Source organism: Oncorhynchus clarkii, chromosome 21, assembly GCF_045791955.1.
Source record: "Oncorhynchus clarkii lewisi isolate Uvic-CL-2024 chromosome 21, UVic_Ocla_1.0, whole genome shotgun sequence".
Classification (NCBI taxonomy): domain Eukaryota; kingdom Metazoa; phylum Chordata; class Actinopteri; order Salmoniformes; family Salmonidae; genus Oncorhynchus; species Oncorhynchus clarkii.
The window spans coordinates 35,355,924-35,367,556 of NC_092167.1; the positions used below are offsets into that span (position 1 = coordinate 35,355,924).

The 11,633-nt window shown below is 40.4% G+C and overlaps 1 protein-coding gene across 1 annotated transcript; it reads right to left on the bottom strand.

The window, feature by feature from the left end:
• Positions 1 to 4,066: 4,066 nt before the first annotated feature.
• Positions 4,067 to 9,134, bottom strand: LOC139379441 (transmembrane protein 272-like). The gene is made up of 5 exons (XM_071122252.1): positions 8,952 to 9,134; positions 8,511 to 8,594; positions 8,370 to 8,420; positions 8,029 to 8,220; positions 4,067 to 6,022 (listed from the first exon to the last, which is right to left on the bottom strand). Exons 2-5 carry the CDS (start codon positions 8,563 to 8,565, stop codon positions 5,787 to 5,789), a joined length of 534 nt encoding a protein of 177 aa, XP_070978353.1. The 5' UTR covers positions 8,566 to 8,594; positions 8,952 to 9,134; the 3' UTR covers positions 4,067 to 5,786.
• Between the last annotated feature and the right edge of the window lie 2,499 nt (positions 9,135 to 11,633).

Here is an 11,633-nt window from a genome sequence, read left to right on the forward strand (position 1 = left end):
TAGGCTATATCAGTGGTTTCCAAACTTTTTATAGTCCCGTACCCCTTCATACATTCAACCTCCAGCTGCGTACCCCTTCTAGCACCAGGTTCGGAGCACTCTGAAATGTAGTTTTTTTGCCATCATTGTAAGCCTGCCACACACACACTATATGATACATTTATTAAACATAAGTATGAGTGGGAGTTTTTGTCACAACCCGGCTCGTGGGAAGTGACGTAGAGCTCTTATAGGACCAGGGCACAAATAATAATATAATAATAATCAATCATTTTGCTCTTTATATAGCAATCTTACATATAAAACCTTAAAACCTTAGTTGTCTAAAATTGTGAATTACTCACCACAGGTTAATGAGAAGGGTGTTATTGAAAGGATGCACATAACTCTGCAATGTTGGGTTGTATTGGAGAGAGTCCCAGTCTTAAATCATTTCCCACAAAGAGTCTGTGCCTGTATTTAGTTTTCATGCTAGTGAGGGCCGAGAATCCAATCTCACATAGGTACGTGGTTGCAAAGGGCATCAGTGTCTTAACAGCGCGATTTGCCAAGGCAAATGTTATATATTTTCTGATTGGATTCATAGTCTCCCCTTTAACTGTCCTAATTGCCCCATTTTTATAACCTCTGATGTTCAGGGATTAGGTCTGTTGTAGAGGATCAGCTTGAGCAAAGTGAGGTGTAAAATCACTGATCTACAAATAATATTCCCTGCCAAATAATAGGCTTTGTGCAATTAAGATTTGTAGTCACTGGAGGAAAAGGAATCAAGTATCAACTCTGATTCCCGGCAGTGCTTTGGGTATGGAAGGGATCACAGAGGATGGAATTCACAAGCATCGATGAAGCCCTGAGCAGGCTGTAGTGATGCCCAAGACCAGTTTACGGTGCATTTGGAAAGTATTCAGACCCCTTGGCTTTTTCCACATTTTGTTACATAACAGCCTTAATCTAAAATGTATTAAATTATTTATTTTCCTCATCAATCAACACAATACCCCATAACAAAGTGAAAACAGATTTTTAGAATTTTTACAAATGTATTAAAATAAACAACTGAAATACCTTATTTACATAAGTATTCAGACCCTTAGCTATGAGCCTCAAAATTGAGTTGATTCAATTGATTGGGCATGATTTGGAAAGGCACACAAATCAAATCACATTTATTGGTCACATACACATATTTAGTAGATATTATTGCGGGTGTAGAAAAATGCTAGTGTTCCTAGCTCCAACAGTGCAGTAATATCTAACAATTCACAACAATACACACAAATCTAATTGTAAAATAATGAAATTAAGAAATATATAAATATTAGGACAAGCAATGGAGGAGTGACTATAATACAGTAGAATATAATATAGTATATACATATGAAATTAGTAAAGCAGTATGTAAACATTATTGAAGTGAATAGTGTTCCATTATTAAAGTGACCAGTGATTCCATGTCTATGTATATAGGGAAGCAGCCTCTACGGTTCAGGGTTGAGTAACCGGGTGGTAGCCGGTTAGTGATGGCAGTCTACACCTGTCTATATAAGGTTCCATAGTTGACTGTGCATGCCAGAGAAAAAACAAAGCTATGAGGTTGAAGGAATTGTCCGTAGAGCTCCGAGAATGTGTGTAAGAATGGGAGGGTGGGGACAAGCGTGGTGTGGGTGGGCAAGGGTGAGTAAAGATGGGAGTTTGGGATACGCTTGGCTTGGGTGGGGTAAAGGAGGGAGAATTGCATTAATTGTATTGTTTTTTTGTGACTTGCAAACCCGCTGTAAAATGAATAAGAGTCCTGAAAGACTAGGAAAGGATGTCAAATAATTATCATTCCTTGTTTGTCATTCTAGCGAAGATTCAATGGTGGTTATTGGTGGAAATCGAGAGGGGCTTAATCCAGGGGACTCTGATGGGGTGACTGGGAGGGCATCAGACACTTCTCTGAGGTGTGCATGGGGCCTCCATTCATCCCATTTCAGTCACTTGGTGGACCCACTCTCCCCAAGTAGACCCCCACCAGCCACTATACTTTAATTTAATTTATAAGGTAATACAACCTGGCCACAGTACTTAAGTAACACTCTTTCTCCATTTTATGTACAATGACATAATCAAAACTTTTTTATTGGTACATTAGGAGAGAAGTTTAAGTTTAAAAGCCCTAAAAAGGCCAAGCGCCTCATAGTACAAAGTAGACCAACAAAATCCAATGTATCACATGGAATATGCACGGGCTTCATGACAGCATATGGTTCTTGAACACTTAAATAGATTGTCAGCAGATGTGTCTTCCTGCAAGAGTTACATTTCAAAAAAGGTCAAGGCCATCAGACTGTCAAACAGCCATCACTAGCACATTAGAGGCTGCTGCCTATAGGCATAGACTAGGAATCACTGGCCACTTTAAGGAATGGAACACTAGTCACTTTAATAATGTTTACATATCCGGCATTACTCATCTCATGTGTAAATACTGTATTCTATACTATTCTATGGTATCTTAGTCACTTAATAATATTTACATATCTTGCATTACTCATCTAATATGTATATACTGTATTCTATACTATTCTATGGTATCTTAGTCATTTAATGTTTACATATCTGCCATTACTCATCTCATATGTAAATACTGTATTCTATACTATTCTATGGTATCTTAGTCACTTAATAATATTTACATATCTTGCATTACTCATCTAATATGTATATACTGTATTCTATACTATTCTATGGTATCTTAGTCATTTAATGTTTACATATCTGCCATTACTCATCTCATATGTAAATACTGTATTCTATACTATTCTATGGTATCTTAGTCACTTAATAATATTTACATATCTTGCATTACTCATCTAATATGTATATACTGTATTCTATACTATTCTATGGTATCTTAGTCATTTAATGTTTACATATCTGCCATTACTCATCTCATATGTATATACTGTTTTCTATACTTTTCTACTGTATCTTAGTCCGTTCCGCTCTGGCATCGCTCGTCCATATGTATAAAGTCTTAATTCATTCCTACTTAGATTTGGGTATATGTTGTATAATTAGTTAGATATTACTTGTTAGATATTACCGAACTGTCGGAGCTATAAGCACAAGCATCTCGCTACACCCGCAGTAACATCTGCTAATCACGTGTATGTGACCAATACATTTTATTTGATTTTTGATTTGAGAGAAAGGCAGGTTGAGGTTGCCAGGATTAGAGTAGTACTGAAGGTGTAATATGCTCAGGCAGTAAAGAGAGTAGTAGAGGAAGATGGGTCCAGGCTGCCGGCCTGGTGTAGGATCAGATAGGGCCAAGTAGTGGAATATTGGTGAGATTTTAATGGCTGTAGGGTTAGTTGGTAGGGAATTATTTTCCCCTTTTCCCCGTCCTTTTTCCCTTCCCTTTTTGTGTCACAAAGTGTAATGAATTCACACCCCAGAACAGTAGGCGGAAACACAGGACTAGATAAGAGAAATGTATGAATAGGGAGGCTGTGACTGGCCTCACACTCCAGTACAGTAAGTAGGTGGCGTATGCACCTCTTGGTTGCGATCAGCCAATACAAAGTTAAAGAAGGAGAAGAAGAAGAGCACACAGCTCTCAAGCGTTTGTTGCATGGAGCAGCTCACAGAAGAATGACATCGGGAGCCTGTAGGGTAGGTAGGAAAGACGTTTCAACTTATGATATCTACCAGTATATGCTAACTAAGGGAACAATGGGTATGCAAACCAGGTATTGAAAACGTTTAGTCCGAAGTCTTGTTTGAATCTTTGCAAAGCGCAATTCAGTCATCAGGCGCTGTTTGAGTAAACAAGGCTTTACCAAAAAAACCTTCACAATTAAATGACTCCAAAATAGGCCTACCTGACAGAATGATATCATTATGATTTTCATCAATCGGGAGGGCATTCTTTTTTTTAGCGAACTCTCAACTCTCAACTCATCACATTTACATTGTAGGTCTACAGTTGAAGTCAGAAGTTTACATACACCTTAGCCAGATACATTTGAACTCAGTTTTTCACAATTCCTGACATTTAATCCAAGTAAAAAAAATCCTGTTTTAGGTCAGTTAGGATCACCACTTTATTGTAAGAATGTGAAATGTCAGAATACTAGTAGAGAGAATGATTTATTTCAGCTTTTATTTCTTTCATCACATTCCAAGTGGGTCAGAAGTTTACATACACTCAATTAGTATTTGGTAGCATTGCCTTTAAATTGTTTAACTTGGGTCAAACATTCCAGGTAACCGTCCACAAGCTTCCCACAATAAGTTGGATGAATTTTGGCCCATTCCTCCTGACAGAGCTGGTGTAACTGAGTCAGGTTTGTAGGCCTCCTTGCTTGCACACACCTTTTCAGTTCAGCCCACACATTTTCTACAGGATTGAGGTCAGAACTTTGTGATGGCCACTCCAATACCTTGACTTTGTTGTCCTCAAGCCATTTTGCCACAACTTTGGAAGTTTGCTTGGGGTCATTGTCCATTTGGAAGACCCATTTGCGACCAAGCTTTAACTTCCTGACTGATATCTTGAGATGTTGCTTCGATATATCCACATAATTTTCCATCATCATGATGCCATCTATTTTGTGAAGTGCACCAGTCCCTCCTGCAGCAAAGCACCCCCACAACATGATGTTGCTACCCCCGTGCTTCGCAGTTGGGATGGTGTTCTTGTAAGCCTCCCCCTTTTTCCTCCAAATGGTTCTATTTTTGTTTTATCAGACCAGAGGACATTTCTCCAAAAAGTACGGTCTTTGTCCCCATGTGCAGTTGCAAACCGTAGTATGGCTTTTTTATGGCGGTTTTGGAGCAGTGGCATCTTCTTTGCTGTGTGGCCTTTCAGGTTATGTCGATATAGGACTAGTCTTACTGTGGATATAGATACAGACGAAGCGGTCTTCTGGTCAGGCTCCTTAGACGGGCACATCGCGCACCGCTCCCGAGCATACTACTCGCCAATGTCCAGTCTCTTGACAGCAAGGGAGATGAAATCCGAGCAAGGGTAGCATTCCAGAGAGACATAAGAGACTGTAACGTTCTTTGCTTCACGGAATCATGGCTCACTCGAGACGCGCTGTCGGAGTAGGTACAGCCAGCTAGCTGGTTTCTTCACGCATCACGCCGACAGAAACAAGCATCTTTCTGGTTTGAAGAAGGGCGGGGGGGGGGGGGGGGTATGCCTTATGATTAACGAGACGTGGTGTGATCATAACAACATACAGGAACTCAAGTCCTTCTGTTCACCTGACTTAGAATTCCTCACAATCAAATGTTGACCTCATTATCTACCAAGAGAATTCTCTTCGTTTATAGCCGCATATATTCTCCCCCAAGCAGACACATCGATGGCCCTGAACGAAATTCATTTGACTCTATGTAAACTGGAAACCACATATCCTGAGGCTGCATTCATTGTAGCTGGGGTATCTTGCTTGGTGTGAAACTGAATTAAATGGCAACTACACCTCCCCAAATATTGATTTTTTGATTTTTTTCCAGACCCCAAAAATTGTCTCCTGATATGGTAAAAAAAAAGAAGAATTGCAATTGAGAGTGAATACCTGGAAAAACTATAGGAAAACAATTTTTCACACAGTGCGACTTTCCTTCACCGGGCAGAACATTTGGGAACATTATTGTATACCCACTTCTCCAGGCACCACAGACAGACAGACAGACAGACAGACAGACAGACAGACAGACAGACAGACAGACAGACAGACAGACAGACAAACAAACCATGTTAGTTAGGTTTCTGTGCCACGGAGTTCTCAAGCGTCCACACCATATGATCTCTTATGTGAATGGAGTAGATGGTGTCCCCTAAATGCCATTTTCACACAGGTAAGGAAGATGAAGAACACTCCACAGAAGAACACCACAGCCATACAGATGCTGCCCAGGCTGTTGAACCAGAAAGCAAACAGGTATATCTTCCTCTGACAGTACTTCTCTCCACCGTTCGTGTCATAGTTCGGGGGATATATGGAGTACACCCACTCACTCCCTTAAGATACAGAGAAAAACAAGGAATAATGTCAGACAATAATAGGTACAGAAAGTATTCAGACCCCTTGACTCTTTCCACATTTTGTTACGTTACAGCCTTATTCTAATTGTTTAAATAAAGCAATTTCCTCATCAATCTACACACAATACTGTAGCACTATTGATCAAATCAAATAACATTTTATTAGTCACATGCACCGAATACAACAGGTGTAGTAGACCTTACAGTGAAATGCTTACTTATGAGCCCCTAACCGACAGTGCAGTTTCAGAAAATATGGATAAGAATAAGAGATAAAGGTAACAAGTTAAAGAGGAGAAGAAAAATTAACAATATATACATAGAGTTGCCGGTACAGAGTCAATGTGCGGGGGCACCGGTTAGTTGAGGTAGTATGTACATGTAGGTAGAGTTAATTAAAGTGACTATGCATAGATGACAACAGAGAGTGGCAGTGGTATTGAAGTTGCACAGGAAACAGGAAACGGAAACCAATTGTTACTTACCGTCTTCATGTACTTGATGTGCTGGTAAACAACATGCATGGTAATGTCTGATTAACTATATATCTTTGTCTGTCGTGACTACATCACAAAGCATTTTGAAACTAATATTGCATAGTGACAAAGCAAAAACAGGTTTTTAGACATTTCTGGAAATGTATTAAATATAAAAACAGAAATACCTTATTTACATACAGTTGAAGTCAGATGTTTACATACACTTAGGTTGGAGTCATTAAAACTTGTTTTTCAACCACTCTGGTTGAAAGGGAGGTGACCAAGAACAAGATGGTCACTCTGACAGAGCTCCAGAGTTCCTCTGTGGAGCACTCCACCGATCAGGCCTTTATGGTATAGTGGCCAGACGGAAGCCACTCCTTAGTGAAAGGCACATGACAGCCCACTTGGAGTTGGCCTGAATGCCAAGTGTCACGTCTGGAGGAAACCTGGCACCATCCCTACGGTGAAGCATGGTGGTGGCAGCATCATGCGGTGGGGAAGTTTTTCAGCGGCAGGGACTGGGAGACTAGTTAGGATAGACGGAAAGATGAATGTAGCAAAGTACAGAGAGATCCTTGATGAAAACCCACTCCAGAGCGCTCAGGACCTCAGAGTGGGGTGAAGGTTCACCATCCAACAGGACAACGACCCTAAGCACACAGCCAAGACAACGCAGGAGTGGCTTCGGGACAAATCTCTGAATGTCCTTGAGTGGCCCAGCCAGAACTAACTTGACCCTGATCGAACATCTCTGGAGAGACCTGAAAATAGTTGTGCAACGACGCTCCCCATCCACCCTGACAGGGCTTGAGAGGATCTGCACAGAAGAATGGGAGAAACTCTACAAATACAGGTGTGCCAAGCTTGAAGCATCATATCCAAGCAGACTCAAGGCTGTAACTGCTGTCAAAAGTGCTTCAACCAAGTACTGAGTAAATGGTCTGAATACATGTAAATGTGATATTTAAGTTTTTTTATTTTTAATACATTTGCAAAGATTTCTAAAAACCTGTTTTTGCTTTGTCATTATGGGGTGCGGTGTGTAGATTGATGAGGGAAAATAACGATTTAGTCCATTTTAGAATAAAGCTGTAACGTAACATAATGTGGAAATAGTAAAGTAGTCCCCAATGCACTGTATATACAGATTTTGGGAAATAACGCTACTGTTTACTTTGTGACATACTGTGGAGTCTATGTATTGGGAATGACAATGTGAAGTTGGTGGTGCTAGGCTATTCTGCAACTTCCTGTGCTCAAGTGTTCTGGTTGACCGGTTTGTGCACCAAAACTTCAACACATAATTTCTTGTTTCCCATAGCCTCTCTACATGGCAAATCCTTTCAGTTAGTCTCCCATTGACATTAATGCATGAATGCAAGTGAAAATTTGACTTAAGTGGAAGTGGACTTTGACTTAAGTGGAGGATTTGCCCCTATGTGTCTATTGCCACCTCCTTCTCCCTTCCCTCAATCTCCTTTCCTCATCCCTCTTGCTTACCTGTGATGAACCAGCCGAGGTTGAAGAGTTGGAGGAGGAAGATGCAGGAGGAACACAGTAGGCTCAGGAAGCCAGTCTCCAGTGTGTTATTGAGGTAGGCTAGGAGCAGGGAGGCGATGGACGTCAGCCCGATCACCAGCAGGTAGATGGGGATATAAGGCTGTAAGGGGCAGTCATGTAGATGCATAGCCCCTAAAGGAAGAAAGCGGAGATTGATTATATACACAGTATGTCAGTTTCTCTCAAAGGGTGGTTTTAGGCATCTTGCAGTATCTTATCCACCATCAATGTCATTCTCGCAGTAAGGAGTATGGAGAGGAAAGGAAATATGAGGTACACACCTAATCCCACTGCTGACATTAGAAACATCCACAGGATGATATTCAGCACAACTGTAGACAGAGAGATCAAGAGATCACAAACTCGACAACATCCTGAAAACACTGAACACTAGTTTGTTATATGAGAGGGAACTACTGTACCTATTATTGAGATCAGACAGGATGACAGAACGGGAGACCTCTGTGAAGTCTCCATCTTTTGTGAGTCCTTTAAATCTAAAAGGACTAGACACAGGATTGGTCTCTGAACAGTCATTTCAACTTCAAATATTTGATAGATGGTTCCAGGTTCAAAGTTTTATTTACCAAATTGCAGACAGCAAAGACTCCGACGTTTAATTATACTAGTTTCAGTTTTTATTCACTACTATACAATGTGCCACCACCAATAAATGATGGATAAGATAAAAACCAGCGTAGATATCGGTTCTTACTTGATTAACTTTATGTCAAATGCTGAAATCATAAATGAATGGTTGCCAAATGACGTGGAAATAAACACTGAACCCTCAAATTAGTTGTTGATAAAAGTATACAGTATTCAATACATAAAATATGTTTGATTTTGCGAGTATCTCTTACCTGTCTCTTTTGTGAAGGAGTGAATCTGTCAAGATTTTTGCTTTTCCGTTACCGTGTAGCCTCACAGCTTGTGCCATAATTAGTCAACTTTGAAACTTCTACCATTGAGGTAGGATGTTTTGAAATGCACCCTCAGGGCAAAGCAGAACCATTGCAACACCCCCTAACCACACTCTACAACACAACTCATACCCTGTCACGTCCTGACCTTTTTATGTCTCTATTTTAGTTTGGTCAGGGCGTGAGTTGGGGTGGGCATTCTATGTTTTGGTTCTGTGTGTTATATTTCTAGGTGTTTGGCCTGGTATGGATCCCAATCAGAGGCAGCTGTCAATCGTTGCCTCTGATTGAGAACCATACTTAGGCAGCCTGTTTTCCCACTATGGGTTGTGGGTAGTTGTTTTCCGTTTCAGTGTTTGCACCATATGGGACTGTTTCGGTTTTCATTTATTCTCTTGTTCTTTTGTATTTAGTGTTCAGTTAATTAAAGGAAATATGAACACATACCACGCTGAACTTTGGTCTACTCCTTCTTCCTCAGACAAACATCGTTACATACCCTGCATAGAGAATTATTCTTAGCAGCCATTTCCTTTGCATTTTCTCTTTTCAAAGACTAACATTGCAAAATCCAGAGTTACCAGAGTTACATTAATGAACAGAACACTAGTTTGTAATATCTTTAAGGCAGGATGTTTGAAAATAGTCCCCAAGACACCACTTGATCATTGCAACACTTCAAATGAGTGTATCCCAATGATAATGCATATAGTATGTACTGTATATTTCTCATTGAACTCAATGGGGAAGATGTTGTTTGATTTTATTAGCATACCAATGTGTTGATTTATAGTATATGACAAATAGACTGGATGGTTCAGCAACAAGGCAAGTCAAAAATCCTTTAGTCAAAAAGTCTCAAAACACCCCAAGAATTACTCCTGAGATCACTCCTGTCCAAGCAGCCCGTAAACATTGTCAGCTTGTATGACATTTATGTTGCCATACATTCCTCACAGCCTGCCAAGGTACTAACGTCCCCTCACTTCCACAGCACTCCCATAGTTTGGAGTGTTTACAGCTCACACCTCCCATAACATCTTCAGCAGCACTTACAGCAGCAGCACTCACAGAAAGCAACACTGAAACTATCACCACAGAGATCAAATTGCTGAAAGAACTTGATAATCCATGCGGACAGTGTCACTGCACTTACAATGTCCAACATGATAGAGGTAGAGAATGTAAACAGTTTTGTCACAGTATGTTTTGCTCCTGTAGGTCTGATCAGAGTTGGGTGGATATACACTCTAGGTCATCCCATTACCTGTAGACAAAGAGAAAAAAATGATAATACTGAATTATTAATGATGACTTAAGGAGGACCATGCGAGAATGGCTGGCTCCTTTGTCTGTGACGATAACGTCATGGCCCTGTTCCAATGAATTAAAAAGCATTTTTGTCCCATAATTTGTAATTCTAGGAAAGTTCTTATTTTCAATGTACAGGGCATTTGGCATCAAAACATGTTATCAAATCCCAAGTACTCTGAAATGTAGTTTTTCTGCCATCATTGTAAGCCTGCCACACACACTATATGATACATTTATTAAACATAAGAATGAGTGTGAGTTTTTGTCACAACCCGGCTCGTGAGAAGTGACGTAGAGCTCTTATAGGACCAGGGCACAAATAATAATATATTAATAATCAATCATTTTGCTCTTTATATAGCAATCTTACATATAAAACCTTAAAACCTTAGTTGTCTAAAATTGTGAATTACTCACCACAGGTTAATGAGAAGGGTGTTATTGAAAGGATGCACATAACTCTGCAATGTTGGGTTGTATTGGAGAGAGTCCCAGTCTTAAATCATTTCCCACAAAGAGTCTGTGCCTGTATTTAGTTTTCATGCTAGTGAGGGAAGAGAATCCACTCTCACAGATGTATGTGGTTGCAAAGGGCATCAGTGTCTTAACAGCGCGATGTGCCCAGGCAGGATACTCTGAGAGCAACACTGAGTCCATGTAATCCTAGATTCAGATCATTCAGGCGAGAAAAAACATCACCCAGATAGGCCAGTCGTGTGAGTAACTCGTCATCATGCAAGCGGTCAGACAAGTGAAAATTATGGTCAGTAAAGGAAACTTTAAGCTCATCTCTCAATTTAAAAAAACCGTGTCAATACTTTGCCCCTTGATAACCAGTGCACATCTGTATGTTGTAGAAGCATTACATGGTCACTGCCCATATCATTGCATAGTGCAGAAAATACACGAGAGTTCAGGGGCCTTCTTTAACAAAGTTAGCAATTTTCACTGTAGTGTCCTAAATGTCTTTCAAGCTGTCAGGCATTCCCTTGGAGGCAAGAGCCTCTCAGTGGATGCTGCAGTGTACCCAAGTGGTGTCAGGAGCAACTGCTTGCACGCACGTTACCACTCCACTATGTCTCCCATCATGGCTTTTGCACCATCAGTACAGATACCAACACGATCAAGACCGTTAGTGGAATTCCCGCGAGAGAGTAACGGTTAATGTGATTGGATGTTACTTATTTGTCTAGGATACCTGTATTTGACATTGTGTTGTTATTTCGCTGAACACTAGCTTCTTATGGTTGGGGGCAGTATTGAGTAGCTTGGATGAATAAGGTGCCCAGAGGTGCCCAGATTAAACTG

Excerpts from the sequence above, each read along its gene's own strand:
- LOC139379441 (XM_071122252.1), bottom strand. The coding sequence starts at position 8,565 with ATGGAGACTTCACAGAGGTCTCCCGTTCTGTCATCCTGTCTGATCTCA. Across the intron at positions 8,221-8,369 it reads AATGTCAGCAGTGGGATTAG|GGGCTATGCATCTACATGAC; the intron begins GTGTGTACCTCA and ends TTCTTCCTTTAG. Across the intron at positions 6,023-8,028 it reads CCTCGGCTGGTTCATCACAG|GGAGTGAGTGGGTGTACTCC; the intron begins GTAAGCAAGAGG and ends CTGTATCTTAAG.